The following is a 19118-nucleotide window of genomic DNA, read 5'->3' as shown; positions in this document are numbered from 1 at the left end:
TGGACACCACATTGTGTGCTGTAATCAAAGCTGCAGGTGACTGAATTCACCAGACCCTCGTCCTCAACACCGAGTCCAGGCACTCTGGATAGAGCGGTTTTTATTTAGCTCCTCGGGCTATTAGCTGAAGAACGGCCTGAACCGGAGCGAGCCGATTTTGGTCCAATGTCTGGCCAGGCTTCTGGTCTCGAGTTAAAGAAAATGAATGTAAACATTCAGGTCTTAATGCTGGGGGGCCTTCAGGATTGTTGGAGCATACAGAGAGAGAGAGAGAGAGAGAGAGAGGGAATGAAAAATAAAAGCATACACACTATTAATGTGATTCAGTCGCTGGTTACAGCAGGGGCTTGTTTGCTAATGGGGGCAGGAGATATTTACTAATAGAGCAGCTAAGAGGTTTTGCATAAGTGTGTGTATGTGTGTGAGAGAGAGAGAGAAAGAGAGAGAGAGAGATAGAAAGAGTGGAAGAGAGGATAAATTGAGGACCTGTGGTGAAAGTAATTATGCTAGCATGGTCTTTATAGCATAAAAACTGTAGCAAACAGAAAGCAAGCTAGTCAGATAAATGGATAGATAGATAGATGAATAGATAGATAGATAGATAGAACTCTGGTGAAAGTCTAATTAGTATATCTGCCAAATGGCTAATTGTTGCCTCTCATCTCTGCTGCAGCAGTAACGTGTCAGTCACACCCATTAACGATGCCCTTTAAAAAGAAAAAAAAAACATCCACTTTAGATCAAAAGCTGGATCAAAGACTCATTGACCTGTAATAACCTTTAATAACTTCATCTCGGTCGGTCTGGACTCCTCAGCGAGGGCAGCAGATACGGTAGCTCGCTCATTAAGTAAAAGCCTCGCGGTTAGACAGAGACTCAGCCGCGGCATAAGGCTGGGTTTTCATAACGACCAGCTTCATGACTCCTTCAGCTCACAGGGAGGAGATGAAGGTCCCTGAATACACACAGCGTGGTGCCACTCACTGGAGTGTGAAACACTGTACGAGTTCTACAGGGGTGAAGATTTCTAAACCAAATCCACCACGTTAGCGGTAAAGCTAGTCGAGTAGAACTGAAGGATCTGGAGTACTGATCAGGGAGCTCTCAGGGCTGTGTCCAAAATCAACCGGTTTATTTTAGACATCTCTGAAAATCCTTAGAAACTTTATGCTTCATGCTTCATGCTTAAAACACAGAAGCATACAAACACAGACTGAAATAGAACTGATTTATAATCATCACATACTACAGTAGCAAACATCCCAGTACAGTACATTACATCACCGTGTGGAGGCTGGTGTAATTTTGGTATTCTGGTCCATGTAGTTTGGTGTTTTTTTCAGTGTACTGGTATAGTCTTTAGTGTAATAGTGTTTTTTAGTGTGTTAGTGTTTCTTGGTGCATTTTGCTGTACTGGTGAATTTTGGGTGTAGTGGTGTATTCATTGGCGTACTGCTGGGTGTATTTCTGGTGTATTGTTGTACTTTAGTGCATTGAGATTTGGTGTACTTGTGTATTTTTTGCTGTACTGGTATACTCGTATATTCACTGGAGTACTGGTGTATATTTGGTATAGTGATGTGGTGTACTGGTGTGTGCATTTTGTTTTATTGGTGTGTTTTGGTGTTTTAGTACTGGTGTACTGGTAGGTGCATTTTGGCTTATTGGTGTGTTTTTGGTGTACTGGTGGGTGTATTATAGTTTATTGGTGTACTGGTGGATCCATTTTGGTTTATTGGTGTGTTTTTGGTGTACTGGTGGGTGTATTATGGTTTATTTGTGATTTTTTTGGTGTACTGGTGGGCCCATTTTGGTTTATTGGTGTGTTTTTGGTGTACTGGTGGGCGTATTATTGTTTATTGGTGTGTTTTTGGTGTACTGGTGGGTGTATTATGGTTTATTTGTGTGTTTTTGGTGTACTGGTGGGTGTATTATGGTTTATTGGTGTGTTTTTGGTATACTGGTGGGTCCATTTTGGTTAATTGGTGTGTTTTTGGTGTACTGGTGGGTGTATTATGGTTTATTTGTGTGTTTTTGGTGTACTGGTGGGTCCATTTTGGTTTATTGTTATATATATATATATATATATATATATATATATATATACAGTGGTGTGAAAAACTATTTGCCCCCTTCCTGATTTCTTATTCTTTTGCATGTTTGTCACACAAAATGTTTCTGCTCATCAAACACATTTAACTATTAGTCAAAGATAACATAACTGAACACAAAATGCAGTTTTTAAATGATGGTTTTAATTATTTAGGGAGAAAGAAAATCCAAACCTACATGGCCCTGTGTGAAAAAGTAATTGCCCCCTCAACCTAATAACTGGTTGGGCCACCCTTAGCAGCAATAACTGCAATCAAGCGTTTACGATACCTTGCAACGAGTCTTTTACAGCGCTCTGGAGAAATTTTGGCCCACTCATCTTTGCCCAAATAGTTGTGATTCAGCTTTATTTGAGGGTTTTCTAGCATGAACCGCCTTTTTAAGGTCATGCCACAACATCTCAATCGGATTAAGGTCAGGACTTTGACTAGGCTACTCCAAAGTCTTCATTTAGTTTTTCTTCAGCCATTCAGAGGTGGATTTGCTGGTGTGTTTTGGGTCATTGTCCTGCTGCAGCACCCAAGATCGCTTCAGCTTGAGTTGACGAACAGATGGCCGGACATTCTCCTTCAGGATTTTTTGGTAGACAGTAGAATTCATGGTTCCATCTATCACAGCAAGCCTTCCAGGTCCTGAAGCAGCAAAACAACCCCAGACCATCACACTACCACCACCATATTTTACTGTTGGTATGATGCTCTTTTTCTGAAATGCTGTGTTACTTTTATGCCCGATGTAACGGGACACGCACCTTCCAAAAAGTTCAATTATTGTCTCGTCGGTCCACAAGGTATTTTCCCAAAAGTCTTGGCAATCATTGAGATGTTTTTTTTAGCAAAATTGAGACGAGCCTTAATGTTCTTTTTGCTTAAAAGTGGTTTGCGCCTTGGAAATCTGCCATGCAGGCCGTTTTTGGCCCAGTCTCTATCTTATAGTGGAGTCGTGAACACTGACCTTAATTGAGGCAAGTGAGGCCTGCAGTTCTTTAGATGTTGTCCTGGGGTCTTTTGTGGCCTCTCGGATGAGTTGTCTCTGCGCTCTTGGGGTAATTTTGGTCGGCCGGCCACTCCTGGGAAGGTTCACCACTGTTCCATGTTTTTGCCATTTGTGGATAATGGCTCTCACTGTGGTTCGCTGGAGTCCCAAAGCTTTAGAAATGGCTTTATAACCTTTACCAGACTGATAGATCTCAATTACTTTTGTTCTCATTTGTTCCTGAATTTCTTTGGATCTTGGCATGATGTCTAGCTTTTGAGGTGCTTTTGGTCAACTTCTCTGTGTCAGGTAGCTCCTATTTAAGTGATTTCTTGATTGAAACAGGTGTGGCAGTAATCAGGCCTGGGGGTGACTACAGAAATTGAACTCAGGTGTGATAAACCACAGTTAAGTTATTTTTTAACAAGGGGGGCAATCACTTTTTCACACAGGGCCATGTAGATTTGGAGTTTTTTTTCTCCCTTAATATCGTAAACCTTCATTTAAAAACTGCATTTTGTGTTCAATAATGTTATCTTTGACTAATAGTTAATGGTTTTTGATGAGCAGAAACATTTAAGTCTGACAAACATGCAAAAGAATAAGAAATCAGGAAGGGGGCAAATAGTTTTTCACACCACTGTATATAGGTGTGTATTTTGGTATGATGTGGTATTTTTGGTGTACTGGTGTGTATATTTTTTCTCTACTTTTGTATTTTGGTATAATGGGTGTATGTTTGGTTTACTGGTGTATTTCTGTGTACTGATGGGTGTTTTTGTTAGTGTACTGATATTTTGGCATTCTGTGTATTTTGGTGTAGTGATGTAAATGTGGATGGGTTTTATGTTGAGTCTGGTTTCTTGTAAAGTATCTTCATATTGCCATCTCAGGGAGTTTTTTCTTGACGTTTATACATATATCTTCTCACATTTCATACACATTTCTATTACTTTAATTTGATTCTGTAAGATCATTGTTAAAAGCGCTATACAAATAAAATTTAATCAGTCTGAACATTTTGGCCTAATGTGTATTTTGGTGTAGTAGTGTGTATCATTTGGGTGTACTAGTATACATTTTAACCCTGTGCTGAACTAGTGTAAAAATGTCAGAGTTTTATAGAAATAATCAATCACATAAAAACACACAAGCCTGTGGTGATGGTCAATATCGTTTCGTTAATAAAAATTGAACTGGTTGGCAGTAAAACACCCCAGGACATGGTGTTATTGGACAGTGATCGACTTTGAGGTGGAAACAGGAAATTAGTTTCATCGCACCATCTCATTGTTGATTATCGTTCTGTAACCACACAGTACGGAGTGTTTAATTCCTTCTGCAACCCTATCATTCAGTTGTGAGTAAACACCACCACACTGGCCTAATGGAAAGGTTGAAAGCGTACGTGTGTGTTTTCAAACACAGTCCCGATGTTCTCGAGATGAACAAAACGGCTGAATTGCGGCTGCATAAGAAGCAAAGTGATGGTGGATCGCTGCTTTGAAAAGCAGTTGATGCTTTTACAGAAAGCTAATTTACGACTAAAGAGAGCCACTTGCCAAAGGTAATTTTTTTTTTTTTTTTGTCAAAGGTATTTTTTTTTTCCTTCTCTCAGCGAGATGATAAAAAGCCTGCTTGGCTCGGTGACTAATGACGGACGCAGCACTTGTCTGCGTGAGCACTACGGTCCAGGAATATCATCAAAGGCTGCGGCGTGCTTCAATTTCCATTTCTCAACCCTACGTGTTATAGTCATTAGGCAGGAAGATGCCGCTTTAATCAACAGAGGACTTCAAAGGTGCGTGTTCCCGTGACTAATGTTAGCCTTGTGCTTTTTTATTGAGCTTTTATGCCATGTGATAACACGGAGAGGAAACATGACAAAGGACACTAGTGCGCTTTTTTCACAAGCTACATAGACCTCCTACTTAGTTCTGGTACCTTTATAATATGTGTGATTGCTACTCTCGCTGGACGGCTTACTTTTCGCTCTCTCTTTTTTTTTTTTTAGGAATCTATTCAGTATAAAAAAAAATAAAACTCTTGGGAACGTGCTGTCGCTGAACAATAATTAATGACAGTGTGATGTGGTGGATCAGAGCTACACTTGCTTTCACAGAACGTCTGTTATTTATATGGCAGCCAGAATGTAAATTACTAACATTACAGCTTCACTCTGACACTGGAGACTCATTCCTTGAATGCTGTTCAGGGTTTTTATTTTTATTTTTTTCTCTTAATTTGGGAAATATACCGCTTCTGTATCTGTACTGCCCTGTAAGCTAACGATCTACCAGTTATGCTAACGATCTGCTTATTAGGCTAATTAACCTACATTTGTGCTCCATCCAAGTCTTGAGTCCGTCACCATATCATATACCGCATCGTCATAACGCTCACGTCTTGGAGCTCAAAATCTAGACGCACGTTTTCACTCGATACTAACCGCCCCTGAAGAAATCGTTGACTCATATGAACTATGGGTAAATAACTAGCGTAATGAATAAGCACAGTGTGACCCTTCCGCTGAAACAAACAAGCTTCTCATGATTGTTAAAAATAATTCTGCTTCTGCTGTTTTCAGACCCGGAGCCACGAATCCCGCTGTAGAGAACAATCGTGCAGAAAACCTGCAATGACAAGCACAAAGTTTCAGCATTTCCCTCCCAGTGCAACACTTTCTTACCCATAAACAACCATTTCTCACACATCCTGTGCACACACACACACACACACACGCACACAAAACACAAAACACAACGCCTCGAGTCATCACTCTGTGGGGACGCGTGACATAACTTTTTCACACTCTTCGTCTTCCCCCTCCTCGGTTCCCCTGCTGTGAACAAGTGTGTGTGTGTGTGTGTGTGTGTGTGTGTGTGGAGGCAGAGCTGCTATCATTCTTTAAACCTCCTCTGAGGCCGAGGAGCAGGACCGAGCCATAGCAGTAACACAGCCAACATGGCACCGTGTCTCTGTAGATTTCACGCCACAGTAAAAGTAATTATAGCTACAGGGACGTTTCGTCTTCACCAGATCTAAAATCCTGAGCCTCGTCAAACCTGGGAAACAAATTTAAGAAAATAAAATTGTGATATGATTCAAATAAAAAAATAATAATAATACTGAGTCTAAAAGGCCACGCTATTAAGGCTACACCTCCATGACAGAGACTGACAGGTAGAAAAACCACGCCTCCTTCTGGGAGGCACAGTGACCATTCCTACTTTATTTTGTACTGTAAAAATGGACAAATAAAAGTGTAGAATTCAGCAACATTCCCTTATTTGAAAAGGTACAATGGCCACACCTCCTTTTTTGGATTGACACTTTCATTGTAACTCACAGACATGAAGACCACACCTCCTACACTAGGACAATCATAAAGACCACACCTCCTACACTAGGAGAATCATGAAGATCACACTCCTACACTAGGACATCATGAAGATCACACCTCCTACACTACGAACAATCGAGAAGACCACACCTCCTACACTAGGACATCATGAAGACCACACCTCCTACACTAGGACAATCATGAAGATCATGCCTCCTACACTAGGACATCATGAAGATCACGCCTCCCACACTAGGACAATCATGAAGACCACACCTCCTACACTAGGACATCATGAAGATCACACCTCCTACACTAGGACAATCATAAAGACCACACCTCCTACACTAGGACAATCATGAAGATCACGCCTCCTACACTAGTACATCATGAAGATCACACTCCTACACTAGGACATCATGAAGATCACACCTCCTACACTACGAACAATCGAGAAGACCACACCTCCTACACTAGGACATCATGAAGACCACACCTCCTACACTAGGACAATCATGAAGATCATGCCTCCTACACTAGGACATCATGAAGATCACGCCTCCCACACTAGGACAATCATGAAGACCACACCTCCTACACTAGGACATCATGAAGATCACACCTCCTACACTAGGACATCATGAAGATCACGCCTCCTACACCAGGACAATCATGAAGATGCTTTCTATGCTAGAAAAATTCCAAAGATCAGATAGTTTGAAGTTTGCATCTCCTTTACCGGGATTGACTGCCACAGAGGACACACCTTTTTCGGTAGGGTACGTTTTCATAAACCTCTCTTCACTCACAGGTTCTGAGGACACACCCCCTACACTGTTATTGCATTTGCATTTAGGCATTCGGCAGACGCTTTTATCCAGAGCAACTTGGTGGTTGTGGGGTTTGAACTTGGGATCTTCCGAACCGTAGTCCAATACCTTAACCACTGAGCTACCCCTGGCCCCTGGCTATTGACAGCCATAAAGGCCACGCCTTTTTCACTTCCACTGACAGGTCCACAGGACAGGTCTGCTCCACCGCAACATTTCCTTTTTGACTAATTCTGAACCTGAGATTTATTAGCCGTTTTATTAAAACCTCCAAAGTAAATTGATGTATCACAGTGTGACGTGTCAGCGCAGGATACTTTGTCTCCATCAACAGCCAGCTGCCTTCATAACTTTTATTTCAGCCTAGTGTCACTGGGACAGAGGGCTGTTATTACATCAGGTGATGAACGAGCTCCTGCTTATGCCATCTCGTCCTTGAGGCCACCAACAGTTCACGACACTCATAACTCTGGTTAAGTGGCTGAGTCTGAAAGCTCTAGACTGTTTCATTTCAGGTGCCGAGTTACTGGTTACTGCAGGTTGTCAATAATAATTATTTAGGATTCTACATGTAATTGATTGATATTCTTTCTCTAAAAGGCAAATTTATTCGTGAAAGTAATCGAAGGAGAGGCGCTGTAGGCGCTCGTGATGAGCCGAGGGTGAGTCGTGGATGTGTTGTAAGCCAGAGGATCAGATCAAAGCAGAAAGCAGAAGCTTGTGGTCCATCGCTCCTTCGCTCAGTTCTGTCTCCAGGCCTGCAGACCAATCCTCGGCGTGGACAAGGAAACCCCAGGTGGGAAGGGAATATAAATTCCTCTGTAGCGTATGGTAAGCACCTCTGCAGACAGTTTTTTTGCCCGAGGCTTTGCCGCAGGGTCGCAGCGGTGTCCAAATACTCAAAATACTGGTGGCTCACAGCTCTTGTTTTGTGGAGCAATGATTATTAAAGATCAATTCACTACTGCAAGATCTATGGTCGCAGAGGAAGCTGTTGCTCCCTGCAAAGCTTTTCAGAAATGTTATAAAGAGAGACAGCTAGGGGGGATCGGATATGATGGTGCAGACAGAAAGGATTGTCTAGTCAGTATCAGAGTACAGCATGTCCCAGAAACTTCATGGACGTCCAAAATTTCTTTGGATGGCCAAAGTTTCAAGGATTTAAACATATATTAATCCAAATATTACACATCACTGTATGCAACAACATATTCCACAGATTTCTTTGTCCTTTCTTTGTCTTCCCTCAGATGGTGACACTATGATGTGGTTTCAGGGAAGACGACAACGTGTCTCAGTTCTCTTTTCTCCGTATTGTCTCAGTTTGGTGTCAAAGCACTTAAACAAAAAAAGGCTTCGCAATTACATCCAGTCGCCTCTGGCATGTCAAGTGCCTTGGCTGAAATGAAGTTTATGGCTTACTGGCTTGGTTTATCTTTCATTTGCAAAGGATTTGAAAACGTGTGCTAATCATGACGCTTTTGTTTGTCCAGAAGCTCTGATACGGATCCAATGAACCGAGACATGGATTGAGCTAAAACATAGCCTGGAGATTGGATTGTTTTTAATCATTAATCTACTGACATGGCGTATATGTTACACGTGATGTTGGATGGTCATACTGAGTTTTGATTTCGGGTTATTCTTACTACAGGGCAAGAAAATGATAAGGAAAAAATTGCTGAAGGTATAAGGTACAAAAAAATTATCCAGTGTGGAAAAAAAAGATTCCCTATAATATCGCAATAAGCAGAAAATGTTTATGCTTAGAATAAGGAGAATTAAAATATTGTTATTAATTAACGTTTGCAAATTTCGCCCCTTTTTAAAAATTAATTGTTACATATATTAAAATTTGTTAAAAATTTATTTTTATGAGTATTTCTCATTTTATATTTTACTTAAATAATTCTCAACAAATTAATTATATAAGACAAATTAATGAAGCGCAAAAAGTGTAAAGCATAAGGACAATGATTTATAAAAAAATAAAATAAAATCGAAAATCCAGCTCTTATGTGTGTGTGTTTATTCTAAAACAAAGCTGGTAAATTACAATGTCCAACCCTACATAGTACTAGCGCCCTCTGGTGGTGTGCAAGTTAATAAATAAATAAGCTACAGAAAAATATGTTGAAAAACAAACATTATCCATTAATACCTTTTAAATCAAACAAATTCCTTAAATTCTTTAACACAAATTAACCGATTAATATTTATTCATTAACATCTCATACTGAGGATTTAACAAGGACTAACAGAATGTTCCCCAATGCACATTCTTAATATTTCTGGATGTTCACTGCCATAATTTTTTATTTCTGTCATCGCCAAATACTGCTTCAGGAATTAACATTTGGCTTTTGATGTTGAGTTTTGATAAAGGAAATGTTGGAGTTAAATATTGTGCCATGAGAGAACGTTACGAATCTGACGGCTCCTTCTTGCTGATGGATTGAATCTGACTGCGTCAGCATGAAAGCTAAACATTTAATACGACTATGACTTAAAGTCTGAGCAGGAGTGTGTGAGAATGGCAGCATGGATACAGATCCCAGTGTTAGAGAAGGAAATCTTAAAGTTGTTTCAGTGTCTCGATTCGGTGAACCTGTTAAATGCTTTGTTCAGCTTAATGGTGCGTTCAGATGTGCCGGCTGATCTGATCACAGAGCTTTCTAAAACAAATAATCAATGCAATGTGTTGTTTTTATAATATGCTTGTTTGTCTGTGTTGTGTGGAATCGTTTTCACACGTAGCTCAACACACACTGCTGGTGCTCCAGCTGTGACACAAGCAGCCTGAATGGGATTCATTAAACACACTGACTGAACTGATTCTCCGAGTCTCTGTGTGAGTCGAACACGCGGTACATCTGGTGTACATCTCACTCGCTGAACAGGAAAGCTGAGCATCTTGTTTTGACTTGAAGATTCACTGACTCAATCACAGACCCGCTGAATGTGAGAGGAGCGAATATGGGTTATGATTGACAGACAGAGTAACTCACTAATTGATTTGCAGAATAAAAGAGAAATGAATCTCAGTCATACCTGAAAGATTCAATGATTCAATTACTGACTCACATAATGGGTGATTAATGAATCTTAATCATTCAATAATTCAATAATTCAATAATTCCTTTATTGTATGAAAGCTGACTAGAGAATGAAATAGGAATAAATCAAAGTCCTGACCGAGAGATTCACTGACTCCCAAACTGACTCACTGAACGAAAGAGTAACGAATCTCAGTCATGACCAAAAGAGCCACTGATTCAGAATGAATGTCAATCTTGATTTACTGATTCTTACATACTCTAACCAAATCTCAGTAGTCATGACTTAAAAAGCCACTGATTTAATGAATGTCTCATTGAATGAGAAATGATTCATTGATTCATACATACTCTAGATTCACTGATTCACTGACTCGTTGTATTAAAGGAGTGAATCTCAGTCATGACAGAAATATTCAAGGACTCACTAACTGACTCAGAGAATGAAAGAGAACAAATTTTTGTCTCGCTAAGAGATTGATTGATTCACTAACTGAGGACCGAATTAAAGTCTTGATTAAGAGATTCATTGGCGTAACTAATCAGTGAATCTCAGGATTGACCACAAGATTCACTGCCTCACTTGTCGACCCACAGAATGAAAAAGGAATAAATCTCAGTCTTGACCGAAAGGATTCACTGAATCATTTACTGACTCACACAGAGTGAAAATGAAAACAAATCTCCATTTTAATTCACTGCACCTCACATACTCTAGATTCACTGTCTGCACTGAATCCTAGTCATGACAGAAAGATTTACTGACTCACTAACTGACGTATGGAATGAAGAGGAACAAATCTCAATATTGACCAAATGATTCACTGACTCACTAATTGACTTGCAGAATGAGAGAGAAGAACAAATCTTAATATTGATTTACTAAGTCATACATGCTCTAGATTCACCGACTATACTGACTCATTGTATAAAAGAAATCAATCTCAGTCATGACTAAAGCGTTCGAGGCCTCGCAAACTGACTTGTGGAATGAAATCTTAGTCTTAAGTAAGAGATAACAACTCTCAGGTTTGACTACAAGATTCACTGCCTCAATATTTGACTTGCAGAATGAAAAACGGAACTAATCTCAGTCATGATGAAAAGACTCACTGACTCGCTTTTTAACTCACAGAAAGAAAACAGGAAGGAGACTCAGTCATGACTCACTAATTCATACATACTCTAGACTCACTGTATGAAGGACATGACTTTCGGTCATGACAGAAAGATTCACAGCCTCACAAACTGACTCGGGGAATCAAAGAGGAACAAATCTCAGTGGTGACCCAAATGATTCACTGACTCATTTAATGAGAAAATAGAATCTCAAAGAAATAGAAAAGCGTGTAACATAAATCTACTTTAACTTCTCATCCAGAACCAGCTCTTAATGAAGAGATTGGACTCAGTGGACTACTACTCTGGGTGCGTATTTATGTTAAACTGTGATAGCTTTGTAGTTAAAATTTAAAGTACTGCAAGTACCTACTTGTTAAGTCCTGGCAGTGTGTTATTAACAGACAGTTATGAGCTGTAAGCGAGCCCTCTGCGCGGCTGTACGATTGTTTTTCCCCGCGTCACCAAATGCTAATTTGCGCTTCCCCTCCTTCCATTTGCTTAGTTAAACACAGGCCTCGGACTCATCTTAATGGCTTTTTAAGTCAGTTACGTTCATGTGGAGATTTTTAGCCTCCTCCAGGGAGGGATGGGATCTGAACAAAGCGGCGCTGCAGATGGTGCGCTTCTCTTCTCGCTGCTTCCGTTTGCTGTCATGGCTGTAGTGCTTTAATAAGATGTGGTACGGTTAAGACCATCATGCTGTGCTGTTTGAGGTAGAAATCCCTCTTAGCGCTGACCTCAGTAAATGGCTCGTGATTGCGTCTTCTAATAGACAGCTAGCATTGCACGCTCGATCTCGAGAACTTAAGTGGCTGCCAAATGTGGCATGTCTGGCACTATGTTAGCACTAACGAGCGGCGCGGAGCTACGATTTGATTAATGCGGACATTAAAATTGAGTTTGTCTCCCTTCTATGCAAATTAGGTAGAATCACAAAAGAGGGACAAAGCCAAACTCACAGTACGATTGAACAATCGAATTAAACATCGTTCGAATAAAACCATACATTTTTACCCAGCTTAGTATATTATGTGTGTATAACTTGTAATAAATGTTAGAAAGTGATTAATTTAAAGCCAAAAAAAGTTGCGGAGACAACCTCCAAGACACGCGCAACTTGTAAATTAGTGTCAAACGGAAATGTGGGGTAAATTACATCGATTTGGCAACCCATTTCCTCAGATTATTTACCTAACTGAACGACCGTCTGTACACGACCGGAGGTGTTTGAAAGAAAAGTGATGGTCTCAATTTTATGTATCATTTAATTTACTGGAGAACTAGAACTGTTCACCTCCCCAGCTTTAAAAAAAATATTTTTTCTCTCTCTTTCTCAAAAAAAAAAAAAAAATCCCATGGTAATAATTTTTGTAGCAAGTAATTATCTCCTTTCAGAGTAATTTGCATAATTATGAAATGATTCAACGGCTTAAAAGGTGCTCGTTCAAGTGTCAGATTTTGGTAATTTTTGGTTATAACCAAAGGTTAAAATAAATTAATTTAAAACTAATCAAATCATTGAATTTTTTTTTTTTTTTTTTTTTTTAGAGAGAGAAAAGTTTTCACGAAACATATTCTATTTACTGGATGCCAAAGTTGCAAAGTGTTGAGAGTTAAAGCTGGTTGGAGCCGAAAAAATTATAAAAATTTGTAACTCAGGCAGTTGTTGTGGCCAGGACTTGTACCTGTCACGCAGGTGTGATATTCGGATGTACCCATCCTGTGCAGGTGTCGTTACACGTGGCCTTCCACTGCGAGGATGATCAGCTGTCCTTCCTGTCTCCCTGTAGCGCCGTCTTAGGCGTCTCACAGTGCGGACATGGCGATTTATCGCCCTAGCCACATCAGCGGTCCTCATGTCTCCCTGCAGCATGCCTAATGCACGTTCACGCAGATGAGCAGGGACCCTGGGCATCTTTCTTTGGGTGTTTTTCACAGTCGGTAGACAAGTCTCTTTAGTGTCCTGCGTTTTTAGAACTGTGACCTTAAATGCCTACTTTCTGTAAGCTGTTAAGGTCTTAACGACCATTCCACAGGTGCATGTTAATTAATTGATTATGGGTAATTTAACATGCATGGAAAACATTGTTTAAACCCTTTACAATGATATATATATATATATATATATATATTTCTGCTGTTTTATATTGTATTTTAAAAAGATAATGTTTAAAAAAAAAAAGGATTGTGTTGCAGTCTTGTAATCCCTTCTTCAACCAAGTATAAAGAAAATTCAAAGTGAAACATCTCCAGGATCTGAGTAATAATAACCACAGTGTTGGGACGATGCAGGTTTATTGCAGTGTGACTCAGAGTTTAATTCTGTACTGTGTCTGGTTTAACTGAGAGAATAATAAAGAAGTGGGAAGTTGGGAAGTGGGGTTTATATATATATATATATATATATATATATACTGTACACACACACACACACACACATTAGCAGTCACAAGTTTAAAGTGCGAACGCCCCTACTAATTCCATAGTCTTTCCTGATTTTTATTTCTTTTATACTGAAGGCGTTTATCCAAAATACACAATAATCTCCTTTGATATTGAGATGTATCAGCTACTTCTGCTCTGTAAATTCTTCATAACGGCTCTAATCTGAGGTGCTGGTTGAGGTTAATTGGTGATTTCTGAGGCTGGTGACTCTAAATGAACTTCTCCTCTTCCGCAGTTTTTGTCTTGCTTTCCTAGACAATGTCACCTCAACTAAACATTGTTTTGTACATTCCTGAGAAACAGGATAAGGTTTGGAGGTTTTGCTAGAACCCCACACACAGCATCATGAAAATATCAAAGCTATGAATTACAAGTAGTACAGTCGGTAAGCGGTGTAATCCCTTTTACAGTATAATCAGCCTGCCAAGTCATCAACATAAAGAGGCTCTTCTGAAAAGCAAATTGGACAGCTAGCAGTTGTGAGATTCCTTTTTTTTTTCTGAGTGAGAATAATTTGCCACAGCTTCCATTAATTTCAATTAAACTAAACGCTCTATTCTGCTCCAGCAGCTTGATTTGGCATTGTTATCATTTCAGAAATGGTTGTGCAGCATGAAAGGAAAACTTTTGGTAGTCATTTGAGCGTTCAGATTATTGACGGGATCGATTTTTATTTCTTTTTCAGATTGAGATGGAAACATTTCAACCTCTTTTAGCTTATTCGAATGGAGCCTGGAAAATTTAAAAATATTGTATGAATTTATATTCTGTTCTCATTTCAATTTATCTTAAAAGGTAAAGAAATAGATCCTGATTACTGATAATATCCTTCCATCCTTCTTAGATGTTTCATTTTTTGAAGGTGTTAATATATGGCTTACCAAATTTACGACTAGTCAGTATTCCGGTACAGAACACATTTCATCCTCCAGTATCCAAGGTCACGTTGACCCAACTTAAATCTAACTGTTCTCTTGACACATTGTAAATGAACTTCAGTATCAAGTCAGTGCTCAGATAGCCTGCTCCATGTCACGTGCTAAGCTGTGGCGTTTTGCGGGGATTGATCTGGAGGTTCAGCAGATGCTGGCTGAATGTTAATGAGTTTCCGAGCCTCCCTGACGGCCTTGTGAGTCATCTGGATTGTGAAGCTGCACTGCTCCAGCCCCATTGAGGCAGCGCAGTGCAGCCACTGCTGAGCGCTAGCTGTGCTCGGCATGCTAATGGGGTGTTTTGTGACTAGTGCTGATGGTGTGGGAGAGAATGCCACTGATTTTGTGAATGGGGCTTTGCGAGGCTGCAGCTGGGAATGGGTGCTGATGATTTTGTCAGCGTCACCGGCAATTCAGGCTTTAAGATAAACGTCCCTTGTGCATGAATTACAGCTTGTTGAAAGGGTAGCAAAAGATGGAGGAGGGGAGGAAGCGAGGCAAGCTGTGAATGACATTCAGAAATATTGTAGGCCGAGACGGCACACTGAGGGAATGGTGCGGTGCCGGTATGAAAGTTTAATGTAAGTATTAAGAGGCGCTGACTGGTTGAAGAACACCGCATGTAGCAAACACGCTTCATTTTTTTTTTTTTTTGAAAAGCTTGCTTAGCACTGGAATCTTTTCTGTGGTTTTTAGATTCGCTACCATTAAAATTTGGTAGCACAAGTTTAATTATTTCTGTAGTTACCGAATGTTCTAGAATACCCCTTTAAGAAAGATTTGTTGGTTTCCCCACCAGGTGGCGTCCTTCAGGCCTGTAGACTCACTCAAGCAGGGATCATGTTCTAAAACGGAACAACCATGAAAAGCTTAGGGGCCAGCCATGCTCGTCACTTGTCGGACTCCTGCATGCCCGTGGCAGGTCCCCAGGAGCCGATATGCCCCTTGACCCCAGACCCCCATGGGACATTCCTCCTGAGTCCTGCCATCGGCCATTATGGCACTCTGGATCCCCATATGCACCACTTCCCTCCAACAAGCCCCATCGGTTTGCAGTCCGACTGCCTGCTGCCGCTCAACAACCAGCTGACCACCAGCAACACCTTCCCTCACTTCCAGTTCCCATCCCAGGTCAATCAGACCGACTACACTCAGGTAGGAATTTAAAGAAATTGGGAGTTTAATTTTCATACCTAAAATGCTTCTTCTGTAAATATACATACATCAGGTACTGTATGCACAAGAATCTTATGGTAGTTTTTGTACAGGTATGCTTTGCCCACTTCTATTCCAAGTCCATACCCCAGGTGTCCTATGAACCTTTCTGTGCAATCTTAATTATACAACTAGTACACCATTTGTGTTTAGTTTTATTTGTATATGTTTGATTAGTTAATCCTGAATAATGAATTCATATTTGGTTTAGTCACTTGAATATAAGTTTAAAAGAAGTTTAAAATGAAAATGTGTGGAGTGAAAATATGTATGAATACCACAATGAATAACGTATTCACAGTTAGGATTCACCAAAAAAAAAAAACATATATAATGTCTTTATTTTCCACTTAGTTCTTATACAGCACATCCACAATACTGTAGCCGTTCCTAGCCCAGTCTCTGGGAATTACACATTGTGATTTATTTCCTACCCCAACTACATTTGACCAGGTTAATTTGCAGTTTATTACCTGGCCCAGAGGCAGAAATAGAACAGAAATGTGGACTCGCAGTTCCCCAAAGACTGGGTTAAGATCATCTGAAATAGTGCGTATTGCTGAATCCAGCAGGTCTAAAATTTTCCTCTTTGTTGCAGCAGGGTTGCGTGTCGCAGTCAGCCTCTCGCACTGGCACCCTCACCTCCTCCGCATCTATGGGAATGGGCTTAGGTCTAGGACTCTCAGTTCCGCCAATGATCAGCAGCGGTACGGCGACCATCTCCTCAGCTGCAGCAGCCAAGATGAACCGCATCCCAACTGGCCTGCTGGACCAGTTAGAGCACCATGTTCCACTGCAACGTGATGGCTTTAGCACGCTTCAGTTCCACAGACGAAGCCGTGGCTCCAAACAGCGCAGCGAGAGCCCTGGTCGCATCCGCAATCTGGTGCACTCTGTCCAAAAACTGTTCTCCAAGACGCAGTCTGTGGAAGGCTCAGGTGGCAAGGGGACAATTCAGGGAGCCGACAGCACCAAGGCCACACGCCGGTCCAAGAGTAAAGACCGAGCCAAAACCGAAGGTGCAAAGAGACGGGGCCGACCAAACCTTTCTGGGTTCTGGAGCTCAGATGACGCTCTGGAGGATGAAGCAACGACACAGGAGGCAGCTGGTCCACTGGCTGTAGCTTATCGAAACCCATTGAGCATGATGACGCTGGGCAGGGCAGTGTCAGACAGCCAGGCGCCTCCCAGAACCCCCTTACAGGGCTACAATACTATTGCAGCTCACCGTTCTCTCAAGCCCTCTAAGAGCAGTGGAGAGCTGAAAACCCAGACATTGTCCTCAACTGGTGGAGCAGCAGGGGATGGCACACTGGCAAAAAGAGGCTCATGGTCAACTCTTACTCTAAGCCAGGCTCGACAGGTGCTGCAGAAAGGCACGGCCACAGTGAACCGGACACTGCTGAAGTCCAAGTCCTACCACCAAGAGCTGGCCACCAACTTCCTACAGGTAAAACAGAATTCAGGGTGGGAAATTCTTCACATGTGTTTTGAATTGGTGGCAAAAATAAGCTGAAGAAGCATAGCAGCAATGAAAAACTAAGCTCATAATAGGAAGGCTGATGTATCGATGAAGTAATGTAAACAGTGATGTAAACAGGTGATGTGTAAGGTGATGTAGACAGGTTCTGTACAAAAAGATTTGTTAACTTTTCAGAACTTTGCAAAACATCATGGTACTTTGTGTAGCAAAATGTTGAAACGAATGTAGGTTTTGAAGGGAATCATTTGGAAAATGTCCAGATTTGAATCGCAGACGGAAATCAAATTTCATACAGAGATAATGGTTCACCCACAGACTTAAATGCCATTTAGGTGCACTCAAACCTGCAAGAATTTATTGAACATTAAACATTTGCTACTTTAATCAGAAGCCCTTTGAGGACTAGAGCAATACTGAGGTGAGTGGATTGGATGGTATTTTGTTCTGGAATTATTCCAGGTTCCTGTTGGGGAGTGGAGTGCTACGCTAGGTAAAGCTGCGGGAGCAGGAGGAGAGATCCCATGCAGGAGAATGCGCAGTGGCAGCTACGTTAAAGCCATGGGTGACCCCGAGGACAGCGACCAGTCTGACAGCCCTCCCTCACCAAAACCATCGCCAAAAACAGCCGCTCGGCGCCAGAGCTACCTAAAGGCCACACAACAGTCACTCAGCGAACAACAGCCGCCTCTGCCACCTCGGAAGTGAGTTAGACGTGCATGCTTACTTTCGTTTTTAAAAAGCAAAATGGTGTTTGCAGGCTACATATGGTGTAAGTAGTAAGAACGTCATGGAAAGAAGTCTTTTCTATCCAACTAAACAACCAGAAACCTTTTTTTGTTTGTTTGTTTGTTTCTTTTTGTTTCTGAGCTCCAGGAATGATACGGTCATGTTTACAAACTGAACATGTTTACAAAGCTACTGACTCTAACACTACAGTAGACAACCGTTTTAAACGTGCAAAGCAACATTCTGCTAGTTAGACATACTGTATGCTAACAACACTACTGGCAAGAACCACACCCTACCAGCAGATGGCACTATCTTAGTATAAAATGTCAAACGGTTCTTTGTTTGGACACTGTTCCTTTATTTTTTATTCGGAGCCACCTGCTAAGAGGTTTCAAACCATCTCCTTCACGATTTGTTGGATATTTTAAAAAGTCAAAATTTTCCAATATACAATATTATAAAATAATAAGGGTTTAGAATTATTCATTTGGTTTCCCCACTTCTACTGAACCTCACCGTACAGTACAGTACAGTACATTAACAGTACAGTTGTATAAAAATGACGCTGAGTCATCCCTACACTATATCCTCTTATACCTTTATGCTGTTAACTGATAACCCGAGTCTATGATTTTTTTTTAGCCACCATGAATACTTGAATACACCATAACAGAGTCTGAAACTGAAAAACTGACGTAACTGAAAAATGGAAAAGAAGCATGAAGAAGAACCAACATGAAACCAGCATGGCGGAATTTATCTTTGAGTCAAAATCTCAGAGACAATTTACATAGAGCTCAGCAATCCTTCAATCCTCTCTGAAATGTGATTTTTCGATATTATAATGCATCAAATATTAAAAATATATATATTGTC

At 40.8% G+C, this 19118-nt stretch overlaps 1 protein-coding gene across 3 annotated transcripts in view; it reads left to right on the top strand.

The window, feature by feature from the left end:
* Nucleotides 1-19118, top strand: part of dlgap4a (discs, large (Drosophila) homolog-associated protein 4a) — a 115614-nt gene that overhangs the window by 69491 nt on the left and 27005 nt on the right. For 2 of the 3 annotated variants that reach the window (XM_053482664.1, XM_053482662.1), the window contains exons 2-4: nucleotides 15615-15970; nucleotides 16629-17480; nucleotides 17973-18214. In XM_053482664.1, coding sequence (XP_053338639.1) covers nucleotides 15677-15970; nucleotides 16629-17480; nucleotides 17973-18214 — 1388 coding nt within the window. In that variant the 5' untranslated portion in view covers nucleotides 15615-15676. The remainder of the gene's footprint in view (nucleotides 1-15614; nucleotides 15971-16628; nucleotides 17481-17972; nucleotides 18215-19118) is intronic. The other variant, XM_053482663.1, reaches the window with a different exon arrangement.

This window comes from Clarias gariepinus, chromosome 22 (assembly GCF_024256425.1).
Source record: "Clarias gariepinus isolate MV-2021 ecotype Netherlands chromosome 22, CGAR_prim_01v2, whole genome shotgun sequence".
NCBI lineage: Eukaryota > Metazoa > Chordata > Actinopteri > Siluriformes > Clariidae > Clarias > Clarias gariepinus.
The sequence above is the reverse complement of the archived record's forward strand: the minus strand, read 5'-3'. Positions and strand labels throughout refer to the sequence as shown.